The sequence below is a fragment of the Uloborus diversus genome, chromosome 1 (assembly GCF_026930045.1).
Source record: "Uloborus diversus isolate 005 chromosome 1, Udiv.v.3.1, whole genome shotgun sequence".
NCBI lineage: Eukaryota > Metazoa > Arthropoda > Arachnida > Araneae > Uloboridae > Uloborus > Uloborus diversus.
In genome coordinates, this window is record NC_072731.1 from 53,092,962 (window position 1) to 53,111,940 (window position 18,979).

At 34.1% G+C, this 18,979-nt stretch overlaps 1 protein-coding gene across 1 annotated transcript in view; it reads left to right on the forward strand.

Moving 5' to 3' along the window:
- Nucleotides 1–395: 395 nt before the first annotated feature.
- Nucleotides 396–18,979, forward strand: part of LOC129221145 (alpha-catulin-like) — a 139,219-nt gene continuing 120,635 nt past the window's right edge. Inside the window, exons 1-3 of the mRNA XM_054855629.1 lie at nucleotides 396–446; nucleotides 4,422–4,617; nucleotides 13,730–13,905. Of these exons, the coding sequence (XP_054711604.1) occupies nucleotides 396–446; nucleotides 4,422–4,617; nucleotides 13,730–13,905 (423 nt within the window). The remainder of the gene's footprint in view (nucleotides 447–4,421; nucleotides 4,618–13,729; nucleotides 13,906–18,979) is intronic.

Sequence of the window (18,979 nt, forward strand, 5' to 3'; positions counted from 1 at the left end):
TATCCGGATAAACAGAGGCCAGATATTCGAGGTTCTACTGTACTTTAAAATGAAAGCAGTCTATTTTATTTCGATATTTGTTTGCATCAAAAGGGCGTAAGTCATACAATTCTGTTTCAAAAGGGGTTAAGTCATTTTTTTTCTATATTTTCTAAATAATCACACCATAGGAATTTTATCAGCTATACAATAAAGTATTTTAACATTTATAGATTACTGGGGAAAAATATCTTCTCATTTATTTCAATATTAAATCTTGCAGAACAAAATCGCGTTTTTTCAAGAATGGACAAATTTGACTTAGCGTTTTCTACTAGTAAATTATTCAATTTTAATCGTAATAAGTTTGTCAAATGCTTACTTCAGTTACGTGACGCAAACAAAATTCTGCTAACATGACGAGTTTAAACGTATCTCAGAAAGAAAGAAATCGGCAGTTTTGCAAAGTACGTTTCAAAAATTCAAGAATGAATTTTCAAAGTTCGCTATTTCCTGAAACCACGCTGCATCAAGTCGAGCGGACTCAATTATTCAATGCAATAAAAAATGCTACCTAGTCAAGTAATAAAAATGAATAATGTGATTAAAATTCTTGGAAAATATGTCTTAATGATCATCTCGATTAATAATATTCTTGACGTTTCGTAGATATTTCCTAATTAAAAATGGCATTCTCGAAAAGATTGAGAAGTTCCAAGTTGTGTTGTGGTCGGGAGAAAATCATTTTAATGGAAAGATGTGTTCTTCACAACTGTCATTTATTTCGCATCGGAAAAAAAGCAAGTTTGAGAAATTTAATCGTTCGTCTAAGCATCCGCCAACAGTTTTGGATGAAAAGGAAATATCTCGAAGTTTTTTTATTGTCAGTGTAAAAGCTATTATACGAAAAGGTTTGAAAAATTGAGAAGTGTTCGCTATCAATTCAAAACATTTTTGCTTTTTGACACACGACTACAGTCTAACCACGAAATACGTGGAATCTGGCAAGCGACCAAGCTAAGACGATTTTATATGAATAATCTAGCAGGGAAGGAAGGGAAAATAGTGATGGGATGCACGCGTTTCATAATATCTCTAGGGCTTATTCATTTATGTACCTGTGAACGTAAGTCATATTATGATCATTTTACAGTAGAGAGGAAAAACGTTTTTCTGGCCCATGTAAAGAATGGGACGCGCGCTCTTTTAACCCAAGTAAAAAATTGTAAATGATTTTTTTTCAAAGAATTATGTTCACATGGCTCTATGGGGGAGAGGCTTCTACATACAACGCACTAATAAACAGAAAATTGCTATTTTTTGACTTAAGTCCTTCTGTCTCTGAGGTACAGATTTGTTGCGTTTTCTAAGTTTAAAATAAGGGGAAACAAAAGGAGTTTCTCTGGAAATATTAAATAGAAAATAAAATGTTTTCGTTTCTTCCTGAAATGTAAAAGCAAAATGGTAAGCTTAAAACTCTTATTTTTGTGGTTCACTGGAAGTCATCCATTATAAATAGAGTTCTTTTATAGCAAATGGTTGAGAAACTTTTTACAAAATATCTTAGTTTGTGGTTAGTCAATATTACATCTTCGTAGAATAATTTTATAAGCAGTAATTTTCATATGGATTAGGGAGCACTATTTGAGTGACAGCAATATTAAACTGAAAAATTCATGTATATCGAGTTCTTGTCTTATTTTATTGGGATAAGTATGCCGACAATAAGCAAGGGATGGTTCAGAAAAGTCACTTAAAAGCAGAAAAAAAAATATTTTAGAGTGAGACGGAAGAAATGGGACGGATGGCAGAATGGGACTGCGCAGAATTTTCGCAGATATCAGAAGTGAAAACGTATTTCTAGTTTGCTCAGTAGATGTAGCAGCATTAGACTCCAGTTTCTTTAGCTGCTTGATCAAAGTTAATGAGTCAGGTGTTTAAGAGTAGTTGACCGAAACTTTGATTCTTGTTGTTTCAAATTATCAACTTTGAGACCGTGTAATTAAAAACGTTGATTAGTTGCCATGGGTTTCTAACCTGAACCTTAAACTACATCACTCTGACTATAAATACAACTGTATCCCAAAGTTGCTGACCCGTCGCGAACAAAGTTATTGACCTCTAAACTTGGCCATTTTAAAAAATCATCGACTTTGAGACCGTTCAACTACTCAAGCCAAGAGAAACGAAAACAATTTTATATTTTTCTCAGTACTATTATGTGGCGAGTAGTTAATCATATACAAGGCAAAAAAAGTAAAAAAGGAGCAGTTTCAATTGACCTTCGCTTTCAAAGCCATGAGTGAACCACCAAAATATTTATGCTATTGCATGTACCTAGTATCAAGTAGTATCTTTATTTAGAAGAATTGACTTGGTTCACTCATTGTTTTTGAAGCAAAGCAATCATATATTTAGCTCTTTTTTCTCACGATCTTAAACTTTGACCTCCACTCGAGGGCCCAACAAGTCAAATTTGAGAGGAAAGAAGCTTCTTCGTTTTACACTACAAGTAAAATATCCTGAAAGTTTCAGGAAAATTCAAAGTGTCAACTATCAGGCCCCCATTCACTTTGTCCAGCTTTAAAAAAATAACTCTTAAGCTTGCTCTTTCAAAAAAAAAAAAAGCTTTCAAAATTTCGGAAACAATCCAGTTATAGTATCGCATAAAAATGCACTTAAAACCTCTACTTATTTTCCATTTCTGTCACGAATTAATGCATCAACAACATAAAAGTTAAATTAAAGAAAGGGAAAACTCCAAGCAATAATTGGTAACATGTTTTTATTTACCAATACAATATTAAAATAAAAATTTTGTACTTGAAGAAGGAAAGGATATTTTCAAAGCAATAAATTTTCAGTTATACGTAGCAAGTTTTACCGAATAGTTTCAGCGGAACGAAAGTCATTTTTCATATTAAAATAAAGGAAAACTACTTAATTCTATTTTTCCATGCAAGTGGTTTTGTCTCTATAGATTCATTTCTAAATAAATTACCAAAAATGACGCTCACACTGGCAAGATCAATCTGGAAAATAAACAGTTCGGGAGGGTAGCTAAATTTTCCTTTAACTTTTGCAATAAATTACTGCACTTTGCGTACAGATATCACTTGGAAAACTTCTTTCACTCTGCCATCATTATGGTGGAATTTCTAAGAGCCCTGATAAAAAGAAACGCTTTTCTGGGAAGGCATGCAATTTAGAATCCAATTTCCAAACAAAACAATTTCCCATACCCCATTAAATTTTATTACTTCAGTTGATAGTAATGGGCTATAATTCAGACATACCTAAATATTTTCAGAGACATAAAAGTACAATTTAAATAGGAGCCATTTGTTTACTTCGATAAAATCTACATTCATTTCTTTTATTATTTTTAAGACAAAAGATGTGGAAAAATTAAAAATTACTGTTTGAATGTTTTACATGCGTAGTTGGGAAAATGTTTTACAGAATTTGGTTGATGCCACTAGTGTTGTTTTAAAATATGACTTTATTCTAAAACATATTTTAAAATTTTGTTATGTATGAAAAGATATTAAATAATTTTCAGAAAAACTCTTAAAAGTGTCTCTGTTTTTCCTTGTTCAATTTGATTTCTGAACTTTATTTTATTTTTTAATTGGGAAAATTCCTTTGTGCTCCTTAGCAGGAAACAATACGATGGTGTAATAATGAAAAAAATAGTTTTCGACGCATAAACTATTTGCCCTCGCATCCCCAGAATTGAAATATAAGGTCTAAAAGTCTACCCAAATTTATAAAAATCCGCCAAATTTAGTGAGTGTTGATGAGTAATAGAAGCTATTTTTCAGGGCGATGTCCTGCCACATGCAGACAGTGAAAATCGCCAAGTCTTTAAGTTTGGCTCTTTTCTTGAAATTTTGGCAGATTTTAGGACTTTACATCTCGATACAAGGGAGGGCAGTTTCACCAGGACTCTGTGTACTGCATTATGCCTTGCAATTACCAAATAAAAACAAAGATAGAATGGTTGGGGAGGTGACGGCTTTTCGGTGTCGTGAAATAGATGGGTTTTTCTCCACTTGAAAAGTGCTCAACGCGCCTAAAATAGTTTTCACTTCAAAAAAATGACAGTTAAGCCTGTTTGAAAATCTTCAGTGCTGTAAAACAGCCTGTTTTCTGTAAGTTTGAACAATGCATTGAAACCTGTATAAGTTGACCGCCTGCGGTGCAGTGCTTTAGAGGTTAACTTAGACTTGTGAAGGTAGATATATATGATCCATCACTATTACTGTATCTGACAACAGCGGCTAACTTACAAGGGTACTCAACTTTACAGGTTTTACTGCGCTCGACTTGTTTTAATCATTCCTTAAGGATCTCTCTATTTATATGAGTCTTTTATTTGCTAAAGATGCCACTTGTTTGGAATTAAATATAATAAGAATGTGTTTTTGTTTTCTTTTCAGATGTCTTCGTACACCCCCCGCGAGCGTTCCGTCCGCGGGGGTGGAGGTGACAAGCACTTGAATGCGATCGTCCGCTGCGGGCAAGCGGTGCACTTGTCGATCGAACGCTTCGTGACACTAGGCGAAGCACTGGCGGACGACAATGCCGAGATCAAAGTCGATATGTACGAGGCTTGCAGGGATGCCAGAGCGGCAGGTAAAGCACTGGTTCAATGTTGTTATTGTTGTCTTGTTCCAGAAGCTGGCAATTTGAGGCACGCTGCTTCACTTTTCCAACTGTACCGTAATTCGGTGACAAGCCCGACTTCCATGGTAACGACAGGAGAGAGAAAGTACATCCATGTCCGAGACGGGATTCGAACGCAAGACATCCCCATCAGAGTCAGACTAGATCGACCACTAGAAAGACCGATGACCATTGATTCAATTCCATAAGTATTGCATTATTCAGAATAACAATTCATGATTCAGGGGAAACACTTTCAACAAATTTTACAATGCGTTATCTTTAGTATAATTTAAATGGCGTTTGTATTTCGACTATAATAGAAGGCCATGGAACCATAACTTTTATCAGTGGAAAATTTCTATTCCTAAAAATACTATTTCGAGACCGAATTCGAAAATAGATTGTTATCATCATTGAAGAATAAAATTGAAAAATAACGGCATCTTCATACAATTTTAATCTAAAGATATGGGCAATGATAAAGGTGGTATGTCACTTGTTGCTGTAAAAGAAAGGGAAAAAAATGAATAAAACCGTTTTTCAAGCTTCAATTGTTGAGTGTCTGTCTCTTTTCGCCTCACTATATCTTTTAATGCAACCCTTCGGTCCTCTATCATTGTCGAACCAAATAATGGAAACGATTTTGTTTTGAACTTGATTGCAGAATTTCCCTTCATGAGATGATGTAGCGTTTCTCCCGAAGAAACATTAATCTAGAGATAGACGAGGCAGAAGTTTTGACAAATCACTTAAGATAGATCTTCCATTAGAAATCTTTCAGTTTCGGTGGTAAGCGAATTAATAAATTAGAGAAAAATAATTCGTATATTTGCGAGTAGAAATGTAAAATGTTTGGCGAATCCAGAAATGTTTTGAAAGTCGGTTAAACAAGTAATAAAATCATATTTGTACTAGCATTTCCTTTAACGTGTTCAAGTTAAATTTTTAAGTTATTACGTGTAGTATTACATCAATCAGCGTTGGGTTTCATAAACAGGGAAAAATTCTTTTAGGGAATAATTGGTAGGAGTTTTCATGAACTTTTTCAAAATGAATTAAGCTAGTTATATGTGCATCAACAATAGCACGTTTGTTCTCATAACGACTATTTAGTGCTTTAAATAGCGAATCGTAGGTGTCTTGGGGACTTTCAATAAGCTTAGCATCGACTTTTAACGAAGCCCTCAAATAACACAATTTTTGGGTATCGTTTAAAGCATTATTTTCTCCTATAATAGTAATGAATTGTATGTGTGTGAGTTTTATAGGTCTGATAATCTTCATATTTACCATTAAATGTTGGTAAATGAAGGTCAGGAATTTTCATATTAGCTGTAATGTTTCCATTTTTAATTTCATCATTATTCAATTTAGAAAGTAAAATTTTATATTTTACCTCCAGTTCTTCAAGTTCTTCAGCGATAACTTCCGCTTAAGTTAGGTTATCTTTGATATCTACGGAATCAGGAAGGTCGCAATATCCGTCGATTAATTCTGTAGCAACGGTTTTTGCAGAACACACAGCTTCCAATTTAGTTCCAAGAATAACCATCAAGTCACGGTTTTTGTCTTCTGTTGGCACAAAGCTTTGAATAAATGAGGCAATTCTGCGGATTTTGGTTTTAAGAACAACTCGTTTGCGATTGAGTGTGTACAATTCCATTTTGAAAGCAAGCTAGTATCCGACTGCGAAGGACCATATAATGTCGTTGGCCAGCAAAGGAATAAGCGTGAACTATAATTTTAAGTGACTATTTTATTTTTATTTAAAGTCAGCAGACTATTAGCACTGTTAACATGAAACCAAATGACACAGCTACATTTCACTTAAACGAGCTGATGTGTGCATCACATGACTTCCTTTTACTCCAATTTAATGTCATTTTCTCATTATTGGCAGTTTTAATGTGATTCAGTAGTTTACTCTCCAAATATCACCAACAATGGCCAAATTGAAACAAGATTTTAAAAAAAAAATTAAAAAAAAATATTTTAAAAAAATCGCCAAATTTGTTGCCGAGTTGGCGACAAAAATTGGCTACCAAAAGAATGGCGATATATCGCCAAGTGTCCGCTGTCCGCCAAACTATAACACCATTTCAGTTTACATTGAAATTAACAACGATTTCCCCCAAAAAGGGGCAAAAGATCCCCTTTGGAGCATTTGAATGCAACCAAAAAAGGAGGTGCACAACTAGACCCCACTAGGAGTCTAAGTACCAAGTTTCAACTTTCTAGGACATTCCGTTCTTGCGTTATGCGACATACATACACACATACGTAGATATATACGTACATACAGAAGTCATTAGAAAACTCGTTGTAATTAACTCGAGGATCGTCAAAATGGATATTTCGGCTGTCTGTACGTTCCTAGGCATATATCCACGTGTGGTCGGGTTGAAACATAAACTCAACATTCATTCGGGGGTGAGCAAAATGGAAATTAAGGCCGATTTTTGAGTGAAAATTATTTTGCGAATACACTACTTCCTTTTTTGTAAAAGGAAGTAAAAATGGTTGAATGAAAAAACACATGGCTTGCAATGCTGAAAAAGTACTTACAGTTCGTTGCCAATCGGTAATAAGAAAAACAATAAATAAATCCAAAGGCTTTGCACAGCGATCGCGAGGAAAGGTGGATACTTCATTTAGATCATCAACACAGGTCTTTGCATTTCCTTTGCGGAACGCACCCAGGGAGTGTGAAAAACAATTCAAACGACCAATTCCAAGTAAGTTTTAGTTTTTCGTTCGCTGCTCTTTAAATAAAGCATTAAACCTACTTTCAAATTTATTCTTAATAGAGGAGATAAAATTTCATGAACAAGTGCAGTAGGGAATTAAGGGGAGGGGGGACCAGTAGAAACATCTACTTTTTTTTAATGTCATAAAATGTTAGTAAAACTATTCAAAAATACATTGCCAAAATTTCAATGGAAAGTTCCGATTCGTTCCGATGCTAGGAGCACTAAAGTGACTGTGGAGAGAACTTTCACAGCAGTTTTTTTCAAACTCGTTTCTCGTGAAACAACTTTTTTTCAATTGGTGGGCACTCTATCTCAAAGAGATATTGACCAATCGTTCTGAAACTTCGTGTGAATAATCTTTATTCAATTATATTCTATATAAACCTATTCCTGGGATGATATTTTTAATAAAAAAAAATTTTTTATGCAAGAAATGTGAAAACAATGGTAGGAAAACATGACATTGTACTCAAGCACCTCGAAAACATGCAATTTTAATTTTTTTCAAATCACAAAGGTTCATATTCTTAGGAAAAGTTGTTTACGAGAAAGAAAAATTGTAATGCTTGCAAATAAAAATTGCGGCCTCGGTAATGCCCACCTTCAACAAGCTCTGATGGCGACCGTCCATGGACAGCAGCTTTTAAATTCACTATTTCTGGTGGAAATGACTTTTTACAAGGTGTACTTCAAAGGATGAACAAAATATCCTTCAAGTTTAAACAAATTCTGAACATTTCTTTCCGTTAAAATAATTCACGAAAATCACTAAAATTTCTTCCTCCTAAACTAGTTTTAAACCTCAAAATATACAGAACAACCTCGTTTTCAGACTAACTGGGACCAAAGGCCATCCGGGTAAATGAAAACCGAATATAATGGCTAATATGGGTAGTGAACAGAACAAATTCTTCAATAAGCAGACAGACTTTTTACTCCAGCAAAAAACAATGGTTTGTAACATTACATAAGATTGTTTCGCGCAAAAAATTTTAATTTTAGCTCAGCTGCAGTGATATCAGCACGCCAAGCATGCCATGATATTCGTTATACTATAAGTTATTGCACGTTCTAGGCAAGAGTTGGGCATTTAATCAAAATAAAAGCGAACGCTTGGTGTACTTTAAGTACACCAAGCGTTCGCTTTTATTTTGAGCGAGCTGTCATATGTTTAAAGCTGACATGTGTTGTGATTGCTCAGCTGTCATATGTTTAAAATAGTTTTTCTATGAATATAAAATACTCTACAAACTTCCTCCGGATTAACTGGAGATCCGGATAACCGGGACCGGATGAACGAGGTTCTACTGTACATAGTTTGCAAGGAACACAAAAGATGAAGATGAAACAAAATAAAGAGCACTAAGAAACAAATGGGACGAAAATATTTTTTGAGCCATTGATTTATTTTTCTGCAAAGAGAATTGTTCAAATGGATTTCAGAAGGTGAAGTCGTGGCGTGGCACCATAAGGAATTGCACTAGTTGCAGCGAAAGGAAATGAAAAGTAGTCGCCCTTCGAAGCGTAAATCGTAATGTACCGGCATCGTTCAGATCTCATTTATTTCTTAATGTTTCCAAATAATCATACGTCGATGCCGATTGAAGCGAACGAAACCATTTTTTGTTCACTGTAGCGAAACTTTTGCTGATGTTGCTGTGCACTAAAAGAGATGCAAAAAAAAGCATGTTAAGTTTTAAAACTGTATAAAAACAAATTATCTGCGATTTATGTTTAATGACAAAAGCATGGGTGTACTATGTGAACTATATTTAAATGTTACAGTTCACGCGTTTTGCATTCATTAGGATATTTTAAAAAATCTAATGCATATGAAAAAAAAAATCAAACTGAAAATTATTACTGCCACCAATTAGTTTACACGACAAAGAAAAATGCTGTAAACAAGTACAGAAAATAGAAAATATTGCATGAAGAGCTGCAATGAGTGCTAACTTTGAAATAAAGGAAAATACTGCGCAATTTTGTTTTTCAGTACAATCGAATAAAGAAAACCCATTTACTTAATATAAAAATGAAAGGTTGAAAATTAGGGAACCTCGATCTTAATCTTTAGAACTTCATTGCAGACACTCTTTGGTTTTTAAAAACTTTTGTGACAAATGGCTATTTCACCACATTTTACAGAATTCCAATCACTTTAGTTCGATCAAATTTTTTTCTTCGATTTACTCCACAGTTATCCAGCTCAATCACACTGAGGTACTAAAGTCTATGTTTATTTCCTTAATATGAATTAAAGTTTTGAGTTGAAGATTATAAAATAAGTATAATTTTAAACTCCACAAAATAAAAGCGCGAAATGGTTTCTTTTCTTTCAACAAAACTTCGTCCCCGCAAAAAAAAAAAAAAAACACTTGTTGCACTCACGAAAACAAAGCCACTTAGCTCTAAACTGAGAGAGCTAACTCATCATGTAGCTATACTGCAATTTAAGTGTTGCCTTTGAACTGAGAAAGATAAAAGAATGGCAGATGCTTTGGAAAATATTTCAGTTTTTCGAAATTCAGTAGAAGTTTAAATTAAAGCTACAATTCACAAAATTATGTCTCATAGGAAAAAAGATCAAAATATGACAAGATTTGACAGTTTTACCTCAGTTATACCAGAATGAACTCGAATTTTGTAAATTTTTCATAGCCAAAAAAATAGCAAATTCTTTATATTGAGACTTCTTTTTCTTTTCTTTGATAAGGTGGATGATGAAAAATAGCGCAGGGCATCCAGGCAGGGGTTTACCTTCATAGTCTCGGAAGTTTTTGAATTTAACGTATGTTAAACTCAGAAAAAAGCGAAGTTACAGAAAAATTTTGGTTTTCCAAAAAACCTTCTGGTCTGAGATACAGCCCATTAAATATGGCAACCTGAGCGCCATTTCTCACTTGAGATTTTGGTCTAATATTTCTAGCTACTTTACCTCTGGAACGGTGCAAGGTATTTTGTTGCGGCTTTTTGTATTTGAAAGATAATCAATTTTTCTTTAAACGGCATGCACCTTTTGAAAATATGTGTTTAATTTATCTTGCTACATACTTTTGGGGAAAAAAACATTTTTAATCAGTTTTTAATTTTACTTCAAATTTACCGTTTTCAAAAATTTTTGATTTTTTTTTTTAAACCAGTACTATTGAGTCCTTTATTTCTAGAAATGGAGAGCTTCCAATTTTTAGTTAAAGATTTAGAGGCATTTGAAAAAATGAGGGTTTTTTCAGGAACTCTATATGTAAAGGTGGACTCGAAAAATGAAACTTTTCTTTTGCAATAAGTGACCAGAACGCACTTTTAATTTAGTTACGTGTTTTGCCACATTTTCATTTTCAGCTGATACTTTATCCAGGATTATATTTCTTGTTTGGAAACAAGCTTTACGCTAAACGATTCCTTTGGCACTATTCCTGTGAGCATTACACAATCGTAGTTCAATGTGCTGTTACATAGTTGATAACCTTGTAACCAATGACAATTTAGTATGCTATGCTGTTGTGCAATGCACAACGTCATAAGATTTTGCTGCAACAAAAAATATAAAATTCACAACATACAGTTACTGTGACAACTTTAATCATATAATTATATTTTATAAGTGTATATTTTTTCCAAAAATACTTTTGTATGTTGAAGAAATTTATTTAAAGACTGGAAAAAAAAATGTGTGTTGCAAAACAATGCAACACTTTTTCTATAAAATGTAATTTCTAATTATAGAAAAATTATATAACATCAGAAACAGTATACTTTTCACTCGATACTTAAGCAGAGGTTTTTGGTTTTCCTGCAATTTTGCTACCCATCCGTTTACGACAAAGTTTAATGCACTTCTTTATCTTTACTAATAAAAAAGCTGAAAGTCTCTCTGTCCGGATCTCTCTCTCTCTCTCTCTCTCTCTCTCTCTCTCTCTCTCTCTTTGTCAGGATCTCTGTGACGCGCATAGACCGTTCGGCGGATTTTCATGAAATTTGGCACAGAATTAGCTTGTAGCATGGAGATGTGCACCTCGAAGCGATTTTTCGAAAAATCAATTTTGTTCTTTTTCTATTACAATTTTAAAAACATTTTCCCGAGCAAAATTATCATAAGATGAACGAGTAAATTACCAAGTTATCATAACGTGGAACCGTAACATGGGCAAGCCAATTGGCGAGAAATTCATCATACATCATTTGTAAATATACAGGCGAACCAAAAGACCTTTTAATTTTGTAATGCGGGCAAAGCCGTGCGGGTGCCACTAGTTTAAAATAAAAGAAATACATGAATAGATAGAGAGAAAGATGCTTGAGAGAAAAGAAGCGAAAATAATTTTCTTGAAACAACTCGCATTTCTTGCCGTATTCACTATTTTACTAATGTCTAAACTTAGTTCATACAAAAACCCACGAACATTTGTTCCTGTCACTTTTATCAAAGACTGTATTGTTTGATCGTGGTGCTGTTTTCTTTTAGCAGGAATTACGATTTGGGAAAACATTTCTAGATTGATTCATTTATCACGCTCTGCATCACTAGATGATCTTAGAAAACCATTTTGTTGTTATGAAAGGATTGTGATTTATTTGCAAGGCATTTTCTTGCAATAGTCGATTTATCGTCTCTTCAGATGAATATACAAAAAGAATAACTTTTCTCAAGCAAAAAGAGAATTTCATCTATTTGTAAAAACTTATTTCAAAAAAATAAAATAGGCTCACATAATTTAACAAAAACATTGCTTGAAATACAATAGGTACTTTTGAACTGAAGTGTTTTGAATATAAGTTGGCGATAAAGAGTATGATGCTTTTAAAGTTCGTATGACTGTTTTATGTAACCTTTTACCAATTGTATTCATAAAAAAAGAGTCCAGGCCTCATTGTTGTTTCAGGAATTGATAACTGTCTGGGTGCTTGAGCCTTGTGGTATTTCAAAAGTTATAGTTTTTTTTTTTTAATTTTTGCTACCATTTATTTTTCTATCTTCTTTTTAAGTTTCTTAGACTAGTTTCCTCGTTGGAGATAATTTACTTTATAATCATCAGGACAATTAATGCATAAAATTTTCGTCAAAAAAGTTATATCTGTAATATCCATGGGGATTGGCCACTTTTGGCAGGTATTATATTTCGCTCCAGAAAAAAAACGTGCGAAACGAGGCACTCGAATTAGCCCTTTTGTACTGATAAAGAGTCTCCATTGTAACCTTGAACTACCTATTTGCTACATTTTCTTTCCGCACAATTTGCGCTTTATTCAACTTGTTTTTTCATCTTAGTCATACCGTACCGTAGAAGCAGGTTACAAGTTTAGTACATTTCTGACTGTAATTACTCAACATTCATTCAAAAAAAAATTAAAATTGCGTTATCATTATAGTTTAAGAACTTGGCTTTCGGTTCCGACCTTGAAATAATTTGAAAATTTACTCACAACCCCTTCAGAGCAGTTTTTTTTTTTTTTTTTTTTTTTTTTTTGTACTATTCTCACCCGCTCATTGCGAGTGAGAGTGGTACAGCACATGTTTCAACATTTTCATCTAAGTTGTGGTGGTTTGTACCGCACTCTACCTCTCTAATATTTTAACGGAAGAGTTGTAGATGTAAGTTATGCTGAAATTCAACTGTGGAGAATCAAATACATCGTAAAATCGAGATAAAACAAAGACTTCATGTTCTTCATGATTTTTTAAGATGGATACCAAATCTTATCTTTTTCAGGCCACTGCCAAAACTTACCTTGCTTCAACATTGCTGAAACTTCAAACTCATTTGCGTGATTTTTCCTGGGTACTTTTTACACTGATAATCCAACTCACCCTCCAAAATTTCTACTAATTACTGTACCCCACTCACCCTCCAAATTGTAAACTTTACACCTTTGTCACCGTAGCAACATCAAAATATTTTATTTTCAAATGAAAATTGGAGATAACTTTCTTTATGTCATATGAAAGCGAAGGGTACATACAAAATAGTGATTCGTTCTTCACTAAAAGTCCATCAACGTAAATTTCCGTGCTACCTGCAAACATGTAGCACCAGTTGCTCACTACAAATAAATTCACAATCACCAGGTTGTTCGACTGGCAGCCCGTTTTGACAATAATAACAACTCTCTCATTACCAGAGAAGATTGAACAATAGTTCCTATTGAAACTGGGCTAGCCCAGAGTGCACTACGAACGCTTATTACGTCAAAACTGGGGGTTTGTCTCATCCTCACCCTCCAAAACATTCTCACCCGCTTTTACGGTAGTGGTAACTTTCAAAAACCTCCGCGCTGCGTTCAGTAAATATGAAGCAATCTCCAGATCATTAACTTCCTTCTGTCCGTAGGTTCGATGCTGGAGCACCTGTGTGAGGTTCAGCACGACGATGGAGGTCAGCTACGGCCCTATGCGGACAAGCACCACCTGGCCCGAGCCGCCAGAGCCCTGCTCTCCTCCGTCACACGCGTGCTCCTGCTCGCCGACACAGTCGTCGTCAAGCAGCTGCTCGCCAACAAGGAGAGGGTAAGTCTTCCGCTCAACTCATTATTTTTTTCTTTTTGGAGACGTGAAATATAATTTGAAACATCTTAACCCGCTCAGATATAGCGTCCGATATACCGGACAGGGGCCTAAACAGTTGCTAATCTTTTAATAATTGATTGAATTACTTGATTTTTTTTGTAGTTGACTCTTTGCATTCTGCTTATTATTATTATCTGTGAAAGGATTTTTCGTTTTGGGATTGACAACACTAACGTATAGGGATTGGGGAGAAAGAAAGTGACTCATTTTTCCAACCATGAATTTTCGTCGCAAAGGCGAGGTTTTTTTCTGATTTTAAAGAAATATATAATCTTTTACGAATCATTTCAAATTCTTATTTTATTTTTTATTATTGTTTAAAGAACATTTTACAATGAAGTTGGTTTGGTATTTCATAGTTTTTTTATCTGAAATATTAATTTCAAAAATATTAGTCCGAAAAACTGGACGTATCATAACTCTTTTAATTGTTGCCTCTAATCTTGAAATTTTGTCTATAAGATACTCTTTACCATAGTACACTGTGAACCAAATATAAACATATTTGGTTAAGTATTTCATAATTCCGATTACAGGGGTTAAAACAAAAGAGGTGTCAAGGCTGAAGTGTAAAAATAACTGGTATACATGAGAAGAAATTCTCTTCTGTTTTGCCGAACGGGCAAGCGGTGGTAAAGCTTGACCACGGATAGATAGCGGATGAACTGAAAGTGGAAGCGAATCACTTCATTTTGTAGTAGGTATTAAATCACAATCCAGGGTAGCCATACTCTCCACTATTTGTGGTTTTATTGGTAGGATAGGACCCTGAAGACAGCTCTGTTTTTTTTCTATCAGACCAGAAGTCGAGCAATGCCTGATCCAGCACCCCCATAGGTATGAAATCACCTGGAGGACTTTGTAACCACGACATATTTAACTTGCCGCCTTCACCTTTAACGAACACGGATGATCTTCGATCGGCTGGCATCGAAACCTTCGGTTATGATTCCGACGCCTTACCGATCAAGCCACCACTGTCCTTTGTAATAGGTAGAATCAGCGAAAAAGCGCCGAGAAGAACTTCTTTACTGCTCGACTTGCTCTCGCTGATCCTGCGATCCTACCTATTATAAAATGAAGTGTTCCGTTTTCGCTTCCATTTCATCTGCCCTCCCTCCGTAGTCATGTTTTATTAGTTAAAACCCTCAATTGTAGCTTACGTAGCGGCATGACCGCCATCTCGTGACCAAACGTCGTTTTCTTCCTATGTCTGCTATGAAGAGGTAGTGTGTTTTGCTTTTTCGTTGTGGTTTCTTATCAACTATTTTCTTATTCAGAATTAAGAAGCGCCACAGTCAAACATCTTACTTCATCGTGGTAGACATAAGAAGAAAGCAGCGTTTGGTCTCAATATCGCAGTCATATTGCTACTTAAGCTACGTTCGAGGGCTTTAGTTGTAGTAGCGTTGGTTCTTTGCTGCAATACAGCATGATTCAGAAATTTTCTTCAATCAAAGCCTGCCTAGGATTTGAACTTCGATGCGTTTTGCTAAAAACTTCAAGTAAAGTTACATCCCTTTGCTTCTCCTTGCCTCATTTAATTTAAGCAAAAATTTGAGAGTTCATAATGAATTGTTTCACAGTGCAAGCTACCCAATCTTAACTGCACACATCACTATAGTGCTTTCGTCAATGAATCTGTAACACAGTCGTAAACACGATACGTCCGTTGTGAATTATTATACAACTAGCTGCGTTGCCCGACTTTGCCCGGTCTACCTTGAAAAAAAAACAGTGTGTCAAGTGAAGTATATTCAATAACCAGGATTAAATGAAAGGAAAAAAAAAACATGCAAAATTTCCCCGTCAAAAAATCACTACAGGTACTAAAATACTTTTAAGAAATTAAAATAAAATGAGAAGGATGGATTTAAAAGGCGTAACCATGGAAACACAAAATAAAATAAGTTTAAGAATTGAAAATGAGAAAGATATAAATAAACAATGGAATCCAAAAGCGATACCGTGGAAACGCAAAATAAAATGGTTAAAAACTTGAATAGAGAAGAGATTTTTGAACTTCATTTAATTCGCTTGTAACTTTTTTTCTAATGGAGGTAGAGGGCTTTCGAACTTAGGTCGAGTTAGATCTGAAGTAAAAAAAGCAGCTCTTTCCAATGAAATCAAAACAAAAACTGTGGGACAATTCCTTCATTTTTTATTGATGGATTTAATGAAAAAAGTAGTGACTAAGTTTCAACTAAGCCTAAAAAAATTCGAGCTAAAAATGCAAATAACTCCCGCCGTAATTGAGTTAGAGCGTTGAAACAAATTACGTAGAATGCAGAAAATTCCACTCTTTGCAACGATATATAATATTAATATGTGGAAGTAATTTTTTACCTCCATATTCGGGAATGTATGTGAAAATTGGACCTAAATTGGAATAAAAAAAGAAGTATTCATCGATTTTTTTTTTCGAACTGGTCTGCAAACCTTCTCAGGGCTTAAAGGAACAAACTGGGAAATATTTAGCGAAATCGGCCGGGTAGTTCTCGAGTTTTGCGAGTTCAAACACACAGACGCTTTTTGGAGACTTCATTTTATACTATGTAGAGATGAAAGATATCCACTCTTCTAGTCCATGGCATTTTTGCTTTAATTCCAAGCAAGTTGAGATCATCAAAATTTATTTTTTGACCAAAACAAAAGTACAGAAGCCCTATAGTTTTTAAAAATGCTTTACTGCGTGAAGAATATGAGTTCCACCTAAAATTTAAAAAAAAATAATTGAAAAGGAAAAGGAATTGCAGCTCTCTCATCAGCTTACAAGTAAGATTAGTGTGTATGCGTAACATATGGCCTTAGTGAACCCTTACATTATTCAAAATCTGTGTGTGTGGGTTTAAACTCGAACTCGCGCGAAATGTTATGAACTACTTAAAACTGAAACTGCTACATACTGCGATAAAATTCTTAAGACTGCCACGAGGTGCCCGAGTCCAGCTGATTTACAGAAACTAACTACTCAGTTCAGTTCAGTTCTTAGGCGTTTTTCACAAACGGACTTGAAGCATGTAAAGTTATAATCAGCTAATGACAACAGTTGGAGTTCAAAACCTCAATTTTTATTGCGTTCCTAATTTTCGTATATTTGTTCAACTGGTTATTAACTTTTCTAGAGTTAATTAGACCTCACATTTTATGATGAAGATTCATTCAAAATTTCTTAGTTTTAAACATAGTCTTTTTATTTTATTTATTTATTTTTTTTTTTTTTTTTTGACATTAAGGGACTTAAAGCATCAAAATATGTTAATACGAGTAGATTATGACAAAACGCTTGGAATTCAAATCTAAGCACAAGAGTTTAAATATTCCTATTTTTCTTATAGTTGTTCAATTGATTGCTAACGAGTTTAGAACTCTAGCAAAATGAGTTGATTTATTAAAACGCCATTGCTAATGGTTCCTCGTGTAATAGTTGCAAAGGGCTAGAGCGAAACCACGCACTTCCCTATTATTCAGGACAATAGACAGGCATAATTTCCGATTGTTATGAAACCTTATCGTTTCCATGCGTGGATAATTAATACCCATTCCCTATAATTGAATAAGAGAGAGAGAACTTGCACTCGAAGATTAATTGTTCGCACAACACAATAATTCCTACTCGATTACTAAAAGATGTGGTTCCTAAATGTCGACAAAAATGACTGGTTTTGTTCCTTACTCTGAAGATGATGAAAATTTTCAATTTCTTTCACCTTAAATAAAATTTCCTAGATTTTTTTGAAGCCTGTGCCAGTTAATTTCCATTGAATCTCTGAAAATAAAGTTCAGCTTAACTACTCATTTACAGGTCGGTCTACTTTACATTTGATTGCTCCCGAATTTTATTAGCGGAGATATTCGTAGAACATTTAGTAAATTTTTGTTAAAATACAGTAAGCAAATTACTTTAAAAAAATTATATGACGAAAAAAATAAATAACTTACTTAGCTGCAATTAATCATTAATGATTGTATCACGACTGTTGAAAAAAAAATCCTTTGCAAATAAACTAGTTCTGTTTCCTTACTACTCTAAGATATTATTTTAAATATGAAGACAAGACAAAATTATTACGATTTTACGATTTAGTAATTCCTATTAGAAAATAACCGACTTGCAGATGAAAACATCATCTTCATAAACTTAAAGTATTCCAGGGAAATCTGGCTACAACGAACTTAAAATGATCACAAATTTGGTTCGACCTAACGAGAACTTCGTTGTAATGGAATTCATGCAAACAGATGCTTCGTTGTATTGCTCTGGTTGCAAAGATATTTCACTGTAGTTTCCTAATATAAGTATCATTACACAACGAAGGCAAAGTTCTCCTAGAAATTGTTCAAGTCGCTTTACTGAAATTCTGAAGAAACCGCATGTTTCAGTGAAGTTTTACGAGCCTTGAGTGAGTATTTTTAAAGCAATGGTATAAAACTTCAATAAAGAAAAATAAACACAGCAATACAATACACAACAGTTAAAACATTGAGCGCTGAAAGCAGTTTTTCATTTCTAGTTTCTTGTATTTCAATCAGAAATGTGAATTCCCTGAAATGAGTTTTCAATAAGCATATTGTTAATTTTTAATGAGATAAAGTAAATTTTATTCGATATTGCAACAAAAATTGACCAAAAGACCAGTTGGTTTTCTTTAAGTTGTAGGCTATTTTTACAAAACCACTCGAAATTCTGAATGTCAAGTAGCTCTTAGCAAAGTTTTTGAAACAAGGTGCTCATTTTCAAATGTAAAAAAAATATGCATTTTCAACTTTTTCACAGCATTGCATGGATTCTAAAATTTTGAATTCCAATATTTAAATTTGTCTTTTCCGTTTGAAGCTTCCAAGCTTTAAAAGCAAAAGATAGGTTATATTTTAAATAAAAACCATTAATAAAATTCAGAACAAATAAATGATTCGCGTCAAATAACATGTTTTTACTTGGTAGATAAACTTTCGACTGCTTTATAAATAGATTTTTGAAAAACTGTATTCAAGTGTACAAAATACTTGGTCA